This window comes from Colletotrichum aenigma (genome assembly GCF_013390185.1).
Source record: "Colletotrichum aenigma strain Cg56 chromosome Unknown KSG_Cg56_contig02, whole genome shotgun sequence".
NCBI lineage: Eukaryota > Fungi > Ascomycota > Sordariomycetes > Glomerellales > Glomerellaceae > Colletotrichum > Colletotrichum aenigma.
In genome coordinates, this window is record NW_023500908.1 from 1916751 (window position 1) to 1936654 (window position 19904).

A 19904-nucleotide genomic window follows, 5' to 3' on the forward strand; every position below is an offset into this window, starting at 1 on the left:
CTTTCCCGGCAGACCAGAGAGAGCCACGAGCCCGCACCAAGGACACACGTACCCCGAAAAAGCCCACACCGGCCCGGAACCAGCCCGGAGCTCCGCACCGGCCACGCCGACCGAGTGGAACCCGAAACGCCGTGGCCCACACCAATATGAAAAATTTTCATCACGCGTGCCCTTCTTGGGCGGCTTCCGTGCTTTCCCATTCAACAATTAAGGCAGATGTTCCCATCTGCCCGGCTAGCTCAATCGGTAGAGCGTGAGACTCTTAATCTCAAGGTTGTGGGTTCGACCCCCACGTCGGGCTCAATTCCCGTCAGCGATTGACATCGTTATTTTTTGCTTTTTGGACAGGCAGCCATAGTGACACTCCTTTTGATCAGCTTGTCTTCTGTCTTTGCACTTTTCATAAACAATCTGTTTCGACTCGAGGCGTTAGGTAGGTATGATATTATAACTAGATTAGATCTGGCCATGAGCCTTTCTTCTTCGAGGCCTGTGATTTGCGAGAGAATCTTCTACTTCGCGTCTCTGCCTCCCTCTCGCATCACCAACTCTATCGTCATGATCAACTAAGCACTGGTATCAGGGCGTCGAGTAACACGTAGCCAAAAGTCCGTCGTAACCCAAAACGCCGCATCGTAAAGGTTCAGCGGCTCTTGAGGCTTGACCACCGCAAAGTCGAACCTCCGAAGCAACTGTGTGACCAAGTCAGTTCTGATATTCTTCCGAGACGACAGGCACAATCTTCTCACCTCGACAAAGATCTTGTTCAGCTCCATATATGCGATCGTCTTTCCAAGACATTGGAACCGTCCATAACCGAAGGCGAGTTCGATGACGTCGCTCATTTCTTTGAATCGCTCCTCGTCGGCAGCGGCTTCAAGCCATCTTTCTGGGCGGAATACGTCTGCGTCGGTGCCAAAGGTCTCCTTAGACCTCATCAACTTCTGAATATTGACGCCTAGTTGAGTTCCTTCCGGGAGGAAGTAACCACAGAGTTCAGCCCCGCCTTTGGCGACTTGCTTGTAGTTGAGGCCCGTTGAAGGAGGGTACATGCGGATACCTTCCTTTATCACGGCTTGAAGATAGGGCAACTCGCGGGCCTCGACGTCGGTGATGGGCGAGCTGATACGGCCTTGAGATATTGCTGCGTCAATCTCGCGGCGGAGTCCGTTTAGGCTGGCGGGCGTGTTGAGGAGACACAGCATGGTCATGCGGATGGCTGTGGCAGTTGAGTCTGAACCGGCGATGCTGGACATGGTGTCAGTGAACTGGTCTGCTTGTGCAAATGGTTGCCATACAACTCAAGAAAGATCTCCGCCAGGAGCTCTTTGTATGTGACCCCATTACGCAGGTGATGTCGGACCATGGTTCCCTTTGAGTCTTCTTCAGATTCAATCTTCTTGTCAGCCAGTCGCTGAGCAACACTTGAGACCAGTCAGCCCAACTCTAACCCAAATTCACGGGGAGCTCTCATACTGCATCAGCTTGCCAAAGCCATACTCGTCACTCGAGAAGGGCAGCAGCTTGCTAAATGGCCAACGCTGCATCATGATGCCTACATGTGGGATATTCAGCATGAGTGCAAGTGCCGGAAAGACCTGGTCGTTCGCCGAAACATAACCCCATAAATCCTCATCGTTTGCTAGGAAGCCCAGGGCTTCGCCGAATGCGAGCTGGCCGATGACGTCCAGCGCAAAGTACTGGGATTTGTGGGAGAATTCTATCGGCCGGTAGTCGGTGACTGTGGAGACGTATTTGGATTCGACGAGGTCAACGAATTGGGCGACCATCTTGTCTACCCCTGGCTCGAAACCGCCGTTGTCTCGACCAGCATACTGCAAGTATAATTAGAATGTTATCCCGTTGAGCTTTGAGATGAAGCTAGACGAACGCCTTCACTCAGCTTCGCCCCCAACTCTTTCCGTTGCTCATCGTCTGTCATTGAGAACAGACTGTGCTGGTCTGGGACGACCTTAGCCAGCTCATACCATGGTCCCTTGGTGAAGTCTGAGCGAACAGCCGAGATTTTGCGGTAGGTATCTGCATCCCCAAAAAGGACCTCGTTGGGGCCAACGCGGACTAGAGGACCTACATGAATACGGTGTCAACAAGGCTTCCCACAAGTGGCCATGATCTTAGTCGTACCATACTTGTCACCCAGCTCTTTCAACATAAAGCTCAACTTCCCTCCCCGAGTCATGAGCTGCATCGGCAAAATCGAAATCGCGTTGAGCGTCGGGCCTGGAATGTGCCTCAGGCGATACCATGTTTTGAAATACCACACCGCCAACAGGACCAGCGCACCCGCAACAGCTACAGCTGACGGCGCCATCGAACCGAAGCCCTCAAAGGCTCCAAAGACATCGTGACCCGGCATTTTGGGCCCGGCCGAGGATGGAAGCATGTCACTTCTGCACGGTGACTGATGGGATGTCAAACAAAACGTTAAATCGAAGAGAGAGAAGGGGACCCTAAGGACGGGGAGAACGCCCTAGCTAAAAAGCTTCGGCAAATTTGGCAGCTCGTCTCTAACGCGACATCACCACTGTGCGGGGTTGACCCCCATTCCGGCGGGAGACCCGTGTGTCGCTACCGGTCGGGTCTGCCATGTTTGCTGGAGAGCGCTAGACACGGTTCACACGGTCATTGAGTCGATGGTGATTGGCAGATAACGGCTTCTGGGCGATGGTACGGCACTTGGGAAAAAAGACTCTGTCGAATGGGGGGGGGGACTGTGTTGGTTGAGCCCTGCAGGCTTGCGTGGAACTGGGACTGAAGACTGGGTGATTGTTACAGGGATTTGCGTGTCTTCAGCAGCTGTACAGCCTGTGTTGGTAAATTGAACAAACAAAATGACGTATGATTGGCAAACATGATCAATGGTGGATGATCATCAAAAGCGCCCTCGAGAGATTCTTTGTTCCGACGTCGATCCTTGGAACTGTGGTGGTTTTTGTGATATCCTAAGTGGACAGAGACTCAATCTGAAGAGGCGGGAGCAGTCCCTGTGTCAGTTTATCTTTGCTATCAATTGAAGCAAGCCGAGACATTTTGACGGTCTCTTTTATCAAGCAAGGGGCCACAGCAGAAAGCTAAGCTCCACAAGGGAACATCCCAATAGCCTTTCAAGTTGCCGGGGAAGCGTGGCACGGCGCAGTCCCGGAGGCCGCTCCGTAACCGCGGGACGTCCCAACGGCGGCACGGAGGCAATCTGATGTGCCCTCTCCCGTCATCCCGTTCGGCTGAACGTGCCGCGCAGTCAGCCGACCTATCTCACCTGCATCGATATTTCTACTTGTATAGCCTGAAGCGAGGAATCCTTCGTCCAACATCTCTCCATGAACGCCACGCGATTGGCTCCAGCTGGACAACTCAACTAGGCGAAGCTTTCCCGAAAACAGACCTCCAGCCACGTCTTAGCGCGTCTACGCTGTCAGCGAAAATGGACGAAATGCAGGGCCCCTCTCTCACCCTTTCAGTCTCCGCCTGTGAACCAAAGGAGCGGGAAAAATAGGGGCTGGACTCCTGGAGACCAGGGTTCACGTTAAGTTTTTATTTTGCCTTAATTATTTATTTGACGAGGAGGGAGCTCTCATCCCTGCTGTACATAATGATCCACAGGTCCCTGAAAAAAGAAAGAACATCGTGACTCTGCCAATCTTTTTTCTCTTCTGTGTAGCAACCATTTGGGCATGTCTCCGTCATCCAAGCGCCGATCACCGTTCCACGGACCGGAGCACACGGCGTTCAGCTGCTCTCCCAGACTTTGAACCGGCCGCAGCAAAGCTTGTTCGAGCCAAGAACACGGTCGGAGGCCGAGTCAAACACACTCAAAGAAGTGAGGCCTCTTCCCATCACGCCGCACCGAACCGCGTCTGCGCCGAATCCGGGGCCGCAGGTTGGCATTTTACGTTGATTCAGCCCCCCAGTGCAAACCAAAAACCAAAATACACCATAACACCGCCACGATTTGTAGGACTGAGACTAGGCCCTCAGATTCGACCAGGCCCCGAATCCCAGCCGCGTGGACAGCTGTGGGAACTGTGGCATTCTCTCGTTGCCTGGTAGCACATGCAAGGGCGTGTCTTACCTTGAAAAGGGAAAAATTCCAGCAGATCAGCTCCATCTCGCATCCTGCCCGCCCACCCCCTCCAAATCCAAACAAGACGTTGCCGCTCGGCACATCCTACCCAGCGCCAGCAGAAGCTGCACCAGCGAAGCTAGCGCGATACCCCGTCTCCTTTTGATCTCCAGCTTGTGAGAGGCGGGTGTGGCCCTTGGCAGCCCCTCCTCTGCTGCCTCTGGGCAGCTTTTTCTTCCTTCAATGTCATCACAGGAGACTATGGAGATGGGATGGCAACAGCAACAGAGACAATCCGCGTCCATCCCAGAAAGACCCATCCCAGCGACGAAGGACTCCGATACCATCATTCATGACACGACGAACGCAGCGACGGGAGGCCCGATGGACACGCATGGCATCGACCTGAGCTCGCTAAGCGGATCGGCGCACTACGACGCCGATCCACTGATCCGAGGCCAAGAAACTCACAATGACCTCGCACACCATCACGATCAACGCCAAGATGCGAGTGCGGCGCTGCTTCACAACGCCCAGGAGCCTGGGTATGATGGCAATGGGCTCGCAGGGGCACAACAACAGCAACAGCAATACCAACAGCAGCAACATGCATATCACCAGCAGCAAATGCCTCCGCAGCCGCCTCCATACGTCGCAGCGAATTATCTAGGACCGCCGAATGAGCCCGTGAGATCTTTTCGCATGCGGAAGCCGACTTGCGGCTTTTGGCACTCATCATGGAACATGTACCTCTGGCTTGTGGTGGGCATCTGCTTCGCAGTCGGCCATCACGCGTTCTATGCGTCTCTTGACGGCCACCCCGCGGATGACCAGGTGCGGATGCTTCGGTACGGGACGATCCTGGCATTCATGGCCAAAGCCAGTTTGGGCGCTGCCGTGATATCGGCGTTTCAACAGCGCATTTGGGCGACGGTGAGATCGAGAATACTGAGCATCGCCGCGCTCGATTCAATGTTCGCGGCCACTGAGAACCTCATCGCGTTCTTGAACTGGGAATTCCTCAAGGGCGCCAAGGCAACGGCTGCCCTTGCGCTCTTTGTCTGGTGAGATCCAGCCTCAACAACGCCAATCTCGTCTCACGTATCGCTAACTTTTATGAAGGCTCTCCCCGTTGGTCGTCATTCTCACGGCCAACACGCTTCTTGTGCAACCAGAAGTCACGATCCAGAATGCCACGTGCCCTGGCGTCCGCAGCTTGAACTTCGGCATGGAAGAGACTGCTGACTGGCGCAAGCCCGTCCGCATCGACGGCCTCTACGAGATGCCGCTCTCATTCTGGAACACCACTAAGCCGTCTGACGAGGATCCTCCGGGATGGTTTGACTACTACACCGGGCCTAGCCCAAACTTTCAGCAGACAGCGACCCTTGGCGCTTACTTCCAGGAAGTCGTATCGAGGAAGAATGCGTCTGTTGAAGTCTGTAGTAAGGGGTGGAACTGTACCTTTGAGATTCAGTTCATCGCCCCTGGCTACAAGTGCACAGAGTTGGCCAGCGGCGTTGGCACGAAACCTACGAATCTCACCCAACAGTCCGGCCAAGCGACGTCGCCATTTGGCACCGACATCCTCCTTCCCAACGGAACCTTTGCATACTACGCATTCACGAGTGGTGGAGAGTACTCGACGACACAGTTGAAGGACGTCGACATCGGCGGCATCCCGAAGATGGATCCGCCATACCCGGAGCACATGGGAGCCTTCCGGACAGAGCCGATCATCTGGATCGGCCACGTCGTAAAGGGAAACACATCTTCGGGCGGAACCGACGTCGACTTCACTCCCAAGATCTTTGCATGTGAGCACTATGAGACCGACTACACAGCCATCTTCAACTACACAGACGCAACGCAGTCGGCATATATGAAGAAGAGCAAGTTTCTCCGCCCAATCATCAACACAACGTACATCCCCCACGTCGACGCAGACGACGGCACGGCGGATAACGTTACCGCCACCCCTACGTCAAACTACATCCTCCCAACCGATGTCTCGAACTACCGCCGCACGGCAGCATACCACTCCCTCGGCTTCATGCTGCGCAAGTTCCTCAACGGCACCGTCCAGACCGACAAAGCGCTCGTCAACCCCGTAACCAACACCGACGCGATCCAGACAAAGCTCCTCGACCCGCGCAACAACTACTTCCCCCACGAGAACCTCATGGAGATGGTGCAAGGCTTCTACGAGGACCTTATCCTCTCCATCTTTTCCATGCCCCAGTTCGTCCCGGTCGTCTGGGCGGCCCAGCCCACCGAGATGACGGGCCAGCTCCTCGAAGGCGGCGGTCCCGGCAATAGGTCATCATACATGTACGGCTGCCAGCGCTCCCGGATGGCGAACTTGTATAGCTACCACGCGCGCGACCTGTGGATCGTCTACGCGATTGCGATATTCCTCGCCATGTCGTGTGTGGCGGCGGGCGCGCTGGCGATTCGGGAGAACGGCGGGGTCCTGCGCAATACGCGCTTTTCGAGTATCGTGGCCGCTACGCGAGGCCCTGCGCTGGAAAAGGTGAAGTGGGAGGGTCCCGATCGGGATCGTGGTGATGTACCGAAGGATGTGAAGGAATTGAAGATTGGCTACGGCATTATGAATCAAAATGTTATGAGCCCCCTGGGCACGAATGGAAGATACCCCCAGCAGAGCAGTCCGATCTGGTCGCCTAACGAAGTCAGGTGCGGGTTTGGGTTGGAAGGAGATGTTAATCAGAATAAGAGGGAGGGATCACTATTTCACAGGTAGCAAGCGACAGCATTTTAATACTACGAGGTCCAATTCTATGATTCTTGTTGATTAGTTAGAACTACTAAAAGTCTTAGTGCAAGACGAGGTCGTCCATGGGGCAGCCCTTGTCGACAGACTGGCTTCTCGTCTTCTCCGTAATGATCTTACGCGTCAATTCCATCAGTTGATCAGCCAACTTCTCATCCTGCGCTAGCTTGTTGCCTGCCTCAGGGATCGCAGGCGGACAAATGTACTGGCCAGATTCCTTGATCGCCGTAGCTGCAAATACCGCAGAGACAGCACCTTCCCACTGACTCTTCTTGAACGGTTCCATGCCAACAGCCATCGCATAGCCTCCCAAGGGATATCTGTCACAGTCAGATGCTGTACTCATGGGCCGAAGGGAGATACTCACGGCTCAAAAATATCCTCCTTGCTCATCTTCGTGCTTACAAACCCAGGATGAGTCGCATTCATCAGCACATTCGGGTGTCCGTTCTGCGTCACCTTTCTCGCAAAGTACCGCGCGTACAAGATGTTCGCAAGCTTGCTGCGTCCATACTGTCCATTCGGACCCAGGTCCTTGTTAAGCTCCTCCAGACTCTCAAACTTGACATCGCTCGGCGCAGCCTGATGTGCGTTGCTTGCCTGGTTCACGATGCGAACCACGTTGCCCTTCTCCGCCGTCTCCTTAATCAGCGGCAGCAGGTGACTTGTCAATACCACGTGGCCCATGTGGTTAAGAGCCATGTGCCTGTCCACGCCGTAGTCCGTCAGCTCGAAGCTCATGATGCCGCGGCCAGCGTTGTTGACGAGGATGTCGAGGCGGTCGGCGTCGTTCTTGATCGCCTCCGCGACCTCCTTGACGCGCTTCCAGTCCGACATGTCGCACTGGAACCACTTAGTGCGGTTCGCCTTCTCCGTGCCTAGGTCCTTGGCGATGGCATCCTGGGCGCCCTCCACGACTTCCTTGGAGACGGAAAGGATGTAGAGCTTGGCGATGTTGTGCTTCAGGAGAGTGTGGGTGACGCCGTACCCAATGCCTTCGCTGCCGCCCGTCACCACAGCAATCTTTGACGTGAGGTCAGGGCAGTCGTCCAGACTGAACTGGTGAGAACCGAGGCTGGCGGCGGTGCTGCCACCAAAATTCTCGGCGATGGTGTTCTATAATTATGTTAGGGCTGGCGGGCAGATGCAACGGTCTTATTACCTTGACGGTCTCCATTGCGGGAATGTTCACGGGACGAGTATAATGTAATGATCTCGTAGTTGTTGCAATTTTGCTGGATTTTATTGATGCAGGTGCAGTATGGAGCGGCGCAGTTGAGGTTCTTGAAGGTAGTAAGTCTACTAACTTATTCCGCCTCAAGACACTGATTGGAATTCGCGCAGAGCTCATTGGTAGACGGTTATGCTGAATGATTTCATCCCAACACGAAATATTTGGCTTGGTCCTCTGTTCAATTGCTTATATGGGAAGGCGTTGAGCCGCATGAATCATCATCGATGTCACTGTCTTACTTGGCTCGCCCAGAAACGGCGGTTCTGTCGATGACGCGCTCATGTCTAGTCCGTCCGTCGCATCGCACAGAGTGATGCTAAGACACAGTACCGTTTCCCCCGCGTACTAAGCCCTACGGCGACGAAGCTCCAGGGCGCAAAACATGGCCTTTTTTTTCCGCTAGTGGCATCCGATGGGAACTTTCGACGTGTCGTCAGACGTACGTCGGTCATTGAACGATCTTCTGCCCGGGGCAGAACCTCCGTAGTTTCGTCCGTGAAACCCGGTGCATCGGAAGACACTGGTGCAAATGAGGGTCTACTACGGTGGTGGAAACCGTCCTATCCTTTCCATTGGCCATCGAATCCAGAGTCGCGCCGCCGGTACCAGAGTGTGGTTGATACCGGCTGTCAAGTGATCTGGCCAGCCCTTGATCATCCAGACGCCATCAATTCGCTTGATCAACACCTCGAAATATGCAAAGAATACCAGCGCCAGATTCTGCCTCGCCTGTAGTCGCCTAACGATATTTTCCGAGACGTGGTAAAGCCAGGAAAAAACCACCCGCGAGTTTCCTCCTCCGACCTTATCGTTGTCCCCAAACACGGCTGCGAACCCGGCGCGAACGCGGTGTTGAGCATCTTGGTACACTGCCCTCTCTTCTTCGCCAGACACTTCATTCATCATGATCTGACGGAGATTCCTCAATGCCGTCCCCCAGGACGTCACGGGCTCATCCCGAGGCAGTGTTTCGAGGTCCAGCTTGGCGATGCCGTACATGAAAGCCAGCGGTCTGGCGGGCTCCGTCATTCCAAAGGGGACAGATGCCTCAGCGACCGTTGTCAACCCGCGGAAGAAGATGGGCCATTCCATCCAGAGTCGTCGGTGAAGAGCAGGAAGTTTCCCGGCTGAGGACCTAGAGCGAACGTCTGAAGGCATGAGAGCATGGCGAAGCTGAACAGAGGATCGCAGGATTCTGCGTCTATCGCAGCAAGTCTTGGGGTTGCAAGTCGGACCGCGGCTTGCCAATGGGCTGTGGCCTTGATCTTGTACCAGCCCGAGGCCTCGCTGCTGTTTTGTCTGAGATGGTTCATGTGCAAGCCACCGATGGCAAGGATCGCTCGCAGGAGAAAGTGGTGAGAAAAAGACATCTGGGCCACTGTGATACTCCAAAATTGCTGCACATGTGGAGTTGGCCCGAAAGTCGTGGACGTGATGGAGCAGAAATGGTGAAACAGTTGAAGGTCCTGAAGGTCCAGAGTGAAAGCAGATTCATCGCACTCCTCCATAGCCTGATTGCCAGGCAGAGGCTCAAAGACAGTAGCTTGAGCTGCGTTTTCTGGCGTTGACGCGGGTGAGGGACTAGTGTTCAGGCTGCACCACAGCGACCTCTTGACGCAGTTGGTGCAGCTCGGTTTTCTTTCATCGCACTATGATTGAATTGGTTCTAGATTTCGCGCCGCATCTCGTCAAGAGAAGGTGTTTTCTCCAACTCACCTTGATTCGCCGTCGCTTGCAAAAGCTACAGCCACCACGCGATTTCTGGTGAGATCGTCGAATGCCTTTGCTCCCCATGGACGCGCCATTGTCATTACTTTCCGTCCGGGTCATTCTGTTAATCTGAAGATGTTTCGCTCAAGTCGGCCGCAAAGGTCCAGATGGCGCAGAAGCACGACTGCTTAGGAGTCGCGGCGTTGCCATCGCAGCATATTGCTGTTGTTAGAGCCATGTAGGGGGCAGACCGAATTCTTGTAGGCTCTCAGGGCACAATTCGCAGTGACATTTTTGCCTCGGTAAAGAGCCCGTGTTTGTGGGGATTTGACAAGGATATAATAGTGGCTGAGCCGCCCACTGAGAGCAGCAGCCAGCTTCACCCGTTGACGACAGGAGATCTGTACGAGAATTGAATGTTGTTGGCGATATATTTGTGAGATGAGAAACAACAGAAAATCTATAAGCTATGGAAATCGATATGATATCGCGACATCCAGTCCAGAGGTATATAACGAATCAGAGCCAATGCCACCAGACACCATTGTCGTTTGGTATTGACCAACGGCTCGTTTAACTGGCAGTGCTCGTCAATGGATAACCAAACGGCGCGGTTTTCTTCATTTTGTAAGGATGGCACCAGTTGAACCAAAGCAACGCTAAAAAAATCGGGGTAGCATCGAAGAGATACGGCAAATATTCATGCTCCATCAAGGAAGAGTCCTGGCCGCCAGAGTGCTCAGCGATCCGAAAGATGTTGCGAATAGTGACCAGTACCATGACGCCGTAGAGCGTCATCAGCCAGCGGATCTCGTGTGAGACACCTGCGGAAGTGAAGGCCTTGCAGATGCGCCGGTGGAAGACTCCGGCGACGATAGTGAAGAGCACGCCAAAGGCGACTTGTACTACCAAGCCGGCGAGGACAATGTGTTGGCCTGCTTTCTTTGACGACTCCATCGCGGTTGGCTTTGATACCATGCTTCCTCCTATACAAATTAGACATGTTCAGTATCAAGAGATAAATATCTTCGCTGGAAGTTTAACTGACCGTATGATTGTATCAAGAAAGATGCCACATCGCCAGCCACGAAGATGCGGGTTATCCAGCGCGGGGAGAGAATAGAATACGAGTTGCCGTCGGCAAGGCGAATGATTTTCTCAAGCAGCATATAGACTGAGGCTGCAATGATGGCTGGTGCAACGAGAACAAGGATTGAGTGAAGAATGAATGGAGGCAAACTCCAGCAGCCAACCTGTTCGCTCGCGGAGAGACATCGCATGATATAGCTTACGGTCTCGACTACATTTCAACAGTCAGTATCATCCAAAACACGCTCATAACACCGAACTTACAAAAAGCTCCGACGACCAGCGGTACCATGCACCATGTCTTGAAGTATACTGCCTGGCCAAGGTGAAGAACAGCAGACAAGCCAAAGGCGGAAGTGAAGAAGGTAGCAGCAGCCATTGACGGCGCGTATGCAAAAAGAGATTGGTACCTGCAGTCTGACATGGTCTGAATTATGAATCTGGCTGCTCGTGCTGTAGTCGAGTTGAAGTGTGTCTAGTGCGAGGTTGAAAAGCGAGAGGCATGAGATATGTTAGCTACTTATCATTATCTACCATTTTCTCGCCAGCTACGCATTGTAATCAATACGCTTTTCGGGTTCGAATACGCCTCTGGCTGTGATAACATGTGCCGCCGGTACATGAAAGGATAAGAGTTTCTATTTTGTAGACTCTGCCAAGTCGGCCCCATAATCTATCTACACACCGGTTGATCTTCGGTACTCCTTGATTTATTGCACTACATGCCAGGCTAGACAAAGACCCTGAATGTTATTAGGACGACAAGCTTAGATTAGCCCAGCATAAGAAGCTGGCGACAACGGTCAACAGTGGCGCCAGACTCCACTGGATTACTGCCTATAGTGGAAATAATCCCGTTTTTCGTTATCAGACATGTAGGGGGTGGTTAGAGTATTGAGCTGACTGATCAGTTTTCTTCACTTAGAAAAGACGCAAGGGCAAGGGCTCTTTAACTTTCCGAGTACGCTCTTGAATACGCTCCCCGCAACCCCGATGAGGAAGTCGGCCGTCGAATACGCTCTGAATACGCCCTGTGGGGCGACCGCCAAGTACCGCAATCTATCGAGATGCGGGTTGTGACATTGCAGCAGTAACCTCATGAAATGGCATCTCATGGTGTCATATCCTTCCGAGGCACGTTCGCCTGGGTAGCTCCTCGTTCGGGTCAAAGATTCCTGGCTCTGAATCCAACGCATATAAGACTCCGAGTTACCACGACTTGTTTCCGATCTACTCTGGATAGCTCATGATGGAATCGGCCATTGTCCTGCAGCCAACCAATCTTTCTTTGCGATCATGTTCTTTGTGCCGCTCGTTTGCAGCTTTCTTGCTGCTCTGCCTACGCCATCTCAGGCATCCAGCAGCCTGGCAACTGTCGACCTCGGTTATGAAGTCCACCAGGCGATCTCTTTCAATGTATGGCTTGCAACACACCTCACACGATTATTGTCCACCGGCAGAAATCTACTAAGACTGGCATAGGAGACAACTGGCATCCTGAACTTCACCAATATCCGCTACGCTCAGGCTCCTACAGGTTCTCTCCGCTTTCATGCACCGCAGGCTCCGACTGGACGCGATCCCGAAGTCCAAACCGGCGAGCAAGGACGTATTTGCCCACAGGCGATGCCTGAGTGGTTTGCTATCACTCAACAATTCGTTTCAGCATACGCTGCAGGCAACCAGTCAACTTTCAACTATACCAACGCCGAAGAAAAAACGCGTAACATCCGAGAACAGAGGGAATGGCCCGCTCCGTGGGCCAACCCAAACAGCCACACGACTGAGGATTGCCTCTTCCTGGATGTTGTTGTTCCCAAGAAAGTGTTCGAGAGTGCCACGAATGGTACGTCTGCGACTGGATACAAAGGGGTGACTGTTCTAGTGTGGTGAGTATGCGTAAGAGATTGACAATTATCTGAGCAACGTATCCAATGAAAGCTTTCAGGATTCACGGAGGCGCATACGCTATTGGGAACAAGATCTACGACAACAGTGCCGACCCGACCGGCCTCATTCGAGCTAGCCAGGCCGACGGCAGTCCCGGCATTATCTACGTGAGCATCAACTACGGAATGGGGGCACTTGGATGGCTTGCTGGGCCATCATTGCAAGCTTCTGGTGGAGTATCAAACGCTGGTCTCCAGGACCAGAGGCTCGCCCTGGAATAGGTTCAAGAACACATCCACTTGTTTGGAGGGGACCCTAAGCAAGTGACCGTTATGGGAGGTTGGTGACTTCATCGAATACGACTGCTGAGAGAATCCGTTCGGGTGCTGACCGTGAGCCACAGGATCTGCGGGAGGAGGAAGCATCGTGCATCATATCACGGCATACGGAGGGTTGAAACCTGCCCCTTTTGCGAGGGCAATTCCTCTGTCGGCCGGCTGGATTCCTGTCACCTCTCAGTATGAGCAAGACAACTCCACGAACAGTTTCCTGCAGTCTCTCAACGTCACTAGTGTTCAGGAGGCACAGAATTCATCAACGGAGGAAGTCATCTTGGCCAACGCTAAGGCAGTCGGTTCATCCAAATGGATTTCAACAACCTATGGTCCCGTCATTGACGGAGGTCTCGTGCCGGCATTGCCCGGGATTTCTCTGCTAAAGGGCGAGTTTGATCACAATGTCTCAGTTATGACGGGCCACGCTGCCAACGAGGGCGCAAACTTCTCCCCACCCTTCGTCGAAACCAACGACCAAATGGCCGCGATGATTCGCGACGCATGGTCCACGATAGAGGAGCCTGTCGTCAGCTACATTCTCGACGAACTTTACCCGGAACCGGGTGTCAATCGCACCATGCTCTATGTTGCCGAGCTCGGTTTCGCATGCAACGTCAACTACCTGGCTCGGGCATTCGGGAGCAACACCTACAACTACGAGTTCCGAGTACACCCAGGTGTTCATGGTTCTGCCTTCCCTTACGCTTTCTACAATGGCCCAGATGAGGTGGAAGGAGGTATTTATGTTGGCAGTCTTGGGCCTGTCATTGTCGATGTCGCTCGTACGCTGCAGGGCTACATTGTCAACTTCGTTACGTCCGGTAACCCCAACGGGCTTGGCCTCCCTGAGTTCCCAGTCTCGGGCACCAACGCAGGCATGCTGGCATTCAACAACAGCGGCGTGAGTGTTGTTGGCGACACAACGGCTAACGAAAGGTGCTTGTGGCTCAAGAAGGCACTCTACGCTTAAGTGTTAACGCACCTGTAAACGCACCTCGACATTCACTTGGATGGTCTACGGGTCCTTGTGTCTTGGCTTCAAGCTCTTGTTTCATTCGCTTCGCCTTCAATCTTTTTCGTGCCCATCTTCCCTTCTATTCCTTTTCCATAGCCATGTTCACCATGGGATCAACGAAATCTTCAATCATTGTCATCAATATAGCCATGCAAAGCAATCATTTTCGTCCCAATTGTGACGTGTCACAGAGTTTGGTGAAATCTTCTGTGTTTGATCGCAATATACTACTTTGCTCTTCGGACGAATGATGGCGAAAATGGCGATGGGAACGTATCCCAGCATGGAGAGTACCCCCTGTGAATTGAAAGTACCTTAGCAACGCATTTGTGGCGCATTTAATACAATCCTTGAGTGTTTCTAAACGTTGTACTTCGTTCGAAGACAGTCTCTCTTTAGTGCTTACTTAAATCTGTAAGAAATATTCTCTTGTCTTGAAAATCACGAGGCTATTATGGTAGAGGGTGTAACGTAACAACCTTTCGAGGATCATTTTGTACGCGGTTGGGCATAAGATCCACGACTATATTAACCTTATGATGTGCCGCTCCAGCGTATGGAACGTGGCATGGGATGTAGTTTCACTTGCGGTGGCCGATTCTTGATATTCTTGTCAAACTTGAGAACTTGAGATGAAAGGAGAGCGCCACCTGGTGACTTATGCCTGCAACCTCTTGCCATCCTCAGAAGGCTAGATGCGACGATAATGACAGAAAGTACACCGATGTGGAAATGGAGATGGCTTTGCGTGAAGAACGAGTGTACTTCATCAACGCCTGAGACATTGAAGTTTCAACGCACTCTTCTTCGCCTATAATATATGGTGAGTAATGTAGAGGCTTGGCTTTGGTGATCCTATTCGCTATGCTCGCCGCCACCCAACGCCTCCATGCTTGACTCTCCCTCCCGTGCCCTTCCACGATACCCTAACTACCTGTACAATGTGTGGCTTGACACTGTGAGCATAGAGGGCGTTCCCTTGCTGTCATGTCTCAGGCGCCAAGGGGATGGGCTCAGCCAAAAGGCCTAAGATTCGGAGTTGATCAGGAACAAGCCTAGGAGGAAGACAAATGGCTGACGATGGCGTAACGTCTCAGCCTCCGATGTGTAAGACTGTTCATGGAACCTCACTCTCTATAACTGGTTCAGTTGCTGCTGGATATTGTTCTGAACCTGCTACATTTTCACTTTCGTAGCTGGATCTCAAAATGACGATCCTGCATACCAATAGCAATCTGTCGGAATTCGCATGCATATGTTTATTTATATAATAGTTAGCCTGTTTCATGCGTATCTACGAGTATCTGGCGTGCCAAGAGTTGAATTCCAAGGAAGAGAGAAGAAAATGCCAAGGGCGAAATAAGACCATTTTTGTAGACCAAGACTCTTGAGCGGTCTCAACATTGGATGTGGAACGTGACAGCGACTGTCGGGAGTAGATGTATAGATAATTGATGGAATTAAACCCAATTATCTTCTAGTGTTTGCTCACACACGACAGACAGCTTTTCAAAGACGACACTCTTTTCAACTTGCTTGCTCGCGGAGAGCTTGCTCCCACACTCTTTTGCACACGCTCTTTTACATCGCCAAGATGAAGTTGGCTTCAAGCCCCATCGGCCTCACGCTGTTGGCGATATCAACGATCTGCGTCCAAACCGTCCGGGCTCAATGCTTTGGTAGCGACACATTGTGTGCCGTTCGAAATGGAGCCACGCCTTACTGCGTCAACAACAATTGCGTTGCATGCCGCACCAACCAGAACTGTGCAGTTCCAGGTGACACTGTAGGCACCCAAAACCAAGTCTGCGCCCAGAACACTTGTCGTGCATGCACCGCCAACACCGAATGCTCCACCGATGGATCTAAAGTCTGTTCTCGGGCTGGAATCTGCGCGCCGCCTTGTACCAGTGACACTCAATGTGCCGGCGGTGCCAACGGACAACCGGTACAGGGTGGAGGCTCGATCTGCCGTGACGGACGCTGTTCTCCTTGCACGTCGAACTCCGATTGCAACACCTCAACTGCCGGCCCCACCTGCGACACTGTTTCCGGCCGATGTGGTCTTTGCAATACGATCACCGGCAACGCTGGCTGTACTGGCTCACCTGGCCTTCCGGTCTGCAACCAAAACACCGGCCAGTGCGGTCCTTGTGCTTCGGCCGCAGATTGTACCGGCTCGTCAATCGGTCCAAACTGCAATGCTGGCACCGGTGCTTGTTTCCGTTGCACGAGTGGCACCGATTGTGCTAATTCACCTACCGGTCCGGTCTGCAACACAGCCGATGGCACTTGTCAGCCTTGCAACAGCAACGATGCTTGTATCAACTCACCAAACGGTGCGACCTGTGTCGTTCGCACCGGTCTTTGCGGCCAATGTACCAGCAATGCTGACTGCACCGGCAACCAGTCGGGCACTACATGCTTAGCTGGTAATTGTGGCGTACCTTGCACCAGCAACGATGCTTGTATCAACTCACCAAACGGTCCGAACTGTGTCGCTCGCACCGGTCTTTGCGGTCAATGTACCAGCAATGCTGACTGCACCGGCAACCAGTCGGGCACTACATGCTCAGCTGACATGTGTGGCTTTGCCTGCACTAGCAACCAAGACTGTGCTGCTCGTGGTGGTGTTGCCGGACCGGCCTGCGATGCTGGTAGTGGCCTTTGTCGGGCTTGTACCCAGGACTCTGAATGCGTTGGTAACCCTACCGGCACAAACTGCGGTAAAGCCGGTGGTCCGCCCGGAACCGTCGCCGGTCAGTGTAATCAAGACTGTGGTCAGGAAGGCATTGGACAATGTGACAACAACCCAAAGGGACCTTACTGAGCCAAGAACGCTGCTGGTGCTTTTGAATGCGGTCCAGCTCCCGCCGGTCCAGCTCCCCCGACAACGACATCGACAACTGGAACCTCAACTGCAGACTCTACCAGCACATCAACCGCCGTATCAACGAGTCAAGCAGCTTTAGGTTCTTCCACAGTATCGACGAACCCGGCTGCTACCTCGTCCTCGTCCTCTCAATCATCAACGATTCCAGCAGCCTCCACAAGCCCTGCAGCCGGTACTTCAGGTAGCACTTCAATAGGCCAAGGCGTTACCAGCAGCTCTTCAACTACCGTGTTCCCTTCTAATAGTGGCATTGTATCCACATCAGCTCCAGTTGCATCTAGCTCAGTCGGCTCTTCGTCGCTGGCCAACTCGATTCCTCCCGGTTCTTCTGCCCCAGCCAACTCGGTTTCTCCCGGTTCTTCATCTTCGGCCAACCCGGTTCCTCCTGGTTCTTCTTCCCCAGCTAACCCAGTCCCTCCCGGCTCCTCATCTGCAGTCAACCCAGTCCCATCTGGTTCTGCAGCTTCAGCCAACCCAGTCCCTCCCGGCGCCTCATCTGCAGTCAACCCAGTCCCATCTGGTTCTGCATCTTCAGCCAATCCAGTCCCTTCCGGTTCTTCAAACAACCCAGGTCCTACTGGGGCTTCGTCCTTGGGCAACTCAGCCGTTCCCAGTGGCTCTTCAACCCCGGCGGGCTCTACTCCGACTGACACGTCCGAGTTCACTTTCACGCCCGGCGAACCCACCGACACTTCCACTGACACCTTCACCGCGACATCTGACCCAGTCCTTCCCAGTGACTCTGCAACCCTGACAGATTCGGCAACCTTGACTGAATCTAGCCCGACTGGCACGTCCCAATCCACGCTCACATCCACGTCCGGCGAATCCACTGCCACTGCTACTTCCACCGCCACACCCAACCCCCCTCTTATCACTGTCGAAGGCAACACCTTGAGCAATCTCGGCTGCTTCGGATCTCCATCTGGCCACCCAGGCTTCAACCTGACGCTGACCTCCGCGCTGATGACCCTTGAGCTCTGCGCTGCTGCTTGCCCAACCACCATACAGTACGCGGGTGTCGTAGGAACCGACTGCTACTGCGGAAACATCGTCGATAGCACCAATGAGGTCAACGTTGCCGAGGCCCAGTGCGACACTCCCTGCCCTGGCAACCCCGACCAGCGGTGCGGTCATGCCGTCATTCCCTCCAGGTCTCGCCTCAAGCGCCAGCTTCTATCAGTTGAGATCCGCTTAACCATCTTCGCTCGTGTTGTTGACGGCATCTCCAGCACTAGCTCCGGAGTCTCTGGTACTGCTACCATCTCCGGCTCCATATCCAGCTCTAGCACCGCTGGTGTGAGTGCAAGCACCGTTACCGCCACCTTCACAACCACCGCCGTCACTATTGTTGGAACCGCTGTCGTCAGCGGTGTCCAGACTATCACGACCACATACTGCCCGTTGTGCCAGGACTGCATGGGTCCCTTCTGCTACAAGCCAAGCCCTTGTGTTAGTGGCATGTGTTTTGGCCAGCCCTGCATCGATGGTGACTGCTGGAAGAGGTTCGTCTCTTATGGCGGCTACTGTGGCTATGATTCCGGTTGCTCTGGATCTCAATGCCAGCGTCGTCTTGTCTGCTACGACGGCGTCTGGTTCCCAGACGTCTGTGACGGATACGACTGCGAGCGCAAGGTTGTCTGCACTAACGGCCAGTGCGAGTACGCTACTCCGGGAAGCAAGCATTATGATGAGGTAGTTGTCTGTTACGGAAACAACTGCGAGGTCCAGAAGTGCAGCGGAGACGCCTGCAATCAGAAGTACGTCTGCAAAGATGGCTCCTGCGGGTTCCAGTCTGGCTCTGCATCTGAGGCCGGCCAGAAGTACGTTTGGAATGGCAGTACCGGCAACTACACTCTCGACGAGGGTTGCAAGAGCAATTGCCCTCAGCCTCTTGCTCCCGTCCCTGTTGGTCCCTCTCCGGGGCCCGGTGGTGCTCCTTCTCAACCTACTGCCGGTGGTGTGGCTCAGCCAGGTCAATCTGGTGTTCCTCAACCCGGCCAGCCTGGTTCTCCCCAGCCTCCTGCTACTGGGCTTCCTCAGCCTTCCACCGGCAATACTCCTACCGGAGGCCCCCCTGCCGGAGGCCCCCCTGCCGGAGATGCCCCTGCCGGAGATGCCCCGGCTGGAGGTGCTCCGGCTGGAAATGCTCCGGCCGGTGGTGCTCCGGCCGGTGGTGCTCCGGCCGGTGGTCCTAATGCTCAGCCTCCTTCAGGTGCCGGTGGTGCTTCCCAGCCTCAGTCTCCCCCTGGTGGTTCTCCTCCCGCTGGCGGTGCTCCCCAGCAGCCTTCTGGTACTGGTGGCGCTTCTCAGCCCCAATCTCCCTCTGGGGATGCTGCCCCCGCTGGCGGTGCTCCTCAGTCGCCCTCTGCTGCCGGTGGTGCTTCCCAGCCCCAGCTTTCCGTTGGTGGTGCGCCCCCTGCCGGGGGTGCTCCTCAGTCTCCTCCTTCCGGCGCCGGGGGTGCTTCTCAACCTCAGCCTCCCGCCGGGGGTGCCCCCGCGGGAGTTCCGCCCGTGAGCCCCTCTGTGGTGACCACTGCTACGGCTGGCAAGCTTGTTGCTGGCTTTGGTGCCCTTGTAATGGGTGTGCTTGTTCATGCTATCATCTTTTGAGCGGGCTGTCTTTCCTATTGCTCAGACACACTCAAATTTCTTCCTACGTCAAGGGCTGAATGCTGCTCAAAATTCCAGAAGCTGTCGGGACGATTAAAATGCGAGGCACCGATTCGATTGCGAGGCAGCTGAAAGCTAATAGGGGCTGGTTAATTCGGATCTACTTGTTCTTTGTAACTATGCCCGGCCATTAATTGTGATACGAGTTCAATTCCTCCGACTGGAGACTAAGACATCGAATCAACTTGAC

The 19904-nt window shown here is 53.9% G+C and overlaps 6 protein-coding genes across 6 annotated transcripts; 3 read left to right on the forward strand and 3 right to left on the reverse strand.

The window, feature by feature from the left end:
• Positions 1-566: 566 nt before the first annotated feature.
• lolP1-5 (Cytochrome P450 monooxygenase lolP1) lies at positions 567-2377 on the reverse strand (the record flags this gene model as incomplete). Its single annotated transcript, XM_037317806.1, has 6 exons — positions 567-692; positions 750-1248; positions 1299-1424; positions 1477-1835; positions 1892-2088; positions 2146-2377. 6 exons carry the CDS (start codon positions 2375-2377, stop codon positions 567-569), a joined length of 1539 nt encoding a protein of 512 aa, XP_037183678.1.
• A 1947-nt stretch (positions 2378-4324) lies between these two features.
• CGCA056_v002549 (uncharacterized protein) lies at positions 4325-6845 on the forward strand (the record flags this gene model as incomplete). Its single annotated transcript, XM_037317807.1, has 2 exons — positions 4325-5145; positions 5204-6845. 2 exons carry the CDS (start codon positions 4325-4327, stop codon positions 6843-6845), a joined length of 2463 nt encoding a protein of 820 aa, XP_037183679.1.
• Positions 6846-6918: 73 nt separating this feature from the next.
• Positions 6919-9267, reverse strand: CGCA056_v002550 (putative oxidoreductase bli-4; the record flags this gene model as incomplete). Its single annotated transcript, XM_037317808.1, has 3 exons — positions 6919-7195; positions 7243-7991; positions 8716-9267. 3 exons carry the CDS (start codon positions 9265-9267, stop codon positions 6919-6921), a joined length of 1578 nt encoding a protein of 525 aa, XP_037182663.1.
• Positions 9268-10392: 1125 nt separating this feature from the next.
• RTA1-4 (Protein RTA1) lies at positions 10393-11287 on the reverse strand (the record flags this gene model as incomplete). The annotated part of the gene is made up of 3 exons (XM_037317809.1): positions 10393-10805; positions 10868-11119; positions 11173-11287. The coding sequence occupies 3 exons, from the start codon at positions 11285-11287 to the stop codon at positions 10393-10395; spliced, it is 780 nt and encodes a 259-aa protein (XP_037182662.1).
• A 917-nt stretch (positions 11288-12204) lies between these two features.
• On the forward strand, positions 12205-14103 carry patB-2 (Carboxylesterase patB; the record flags this gene model as incomplete). Its single annotated transcript, XM_037317810.1, has 5 exons — positions 12205-12324; positions 12391-12754; positions 12850-12965; positions 13080-13137; positions 13202-14103. 5 exons carry the CDS (start codon positions 12205-12207, stop codon positions 14101-14103), a joined length of 1560 nt encoding a protein of 519 aa, XP_037182661.1.
• A 2901-nt stretch (positions 14104-17004) lies between these two features.
• infB-0 (Translation initiation factor IF-2) lies at positions 17005-19654 on the forward strand (the record flags this gene model as incomplete). The annotated part of the gene is made up of 2 exons (XM_037317811.1): positions 17005-17222; positions 17323-19654. 2 exons carry the CDS (start codon positions 17005-17007, stop codon positions 19652-19654), a joined length of 2550 nt encoding a protein of 849 aa, XP_037184009.1.
• Positions 19655-19904: the final 250 nt, after the last annotated feature.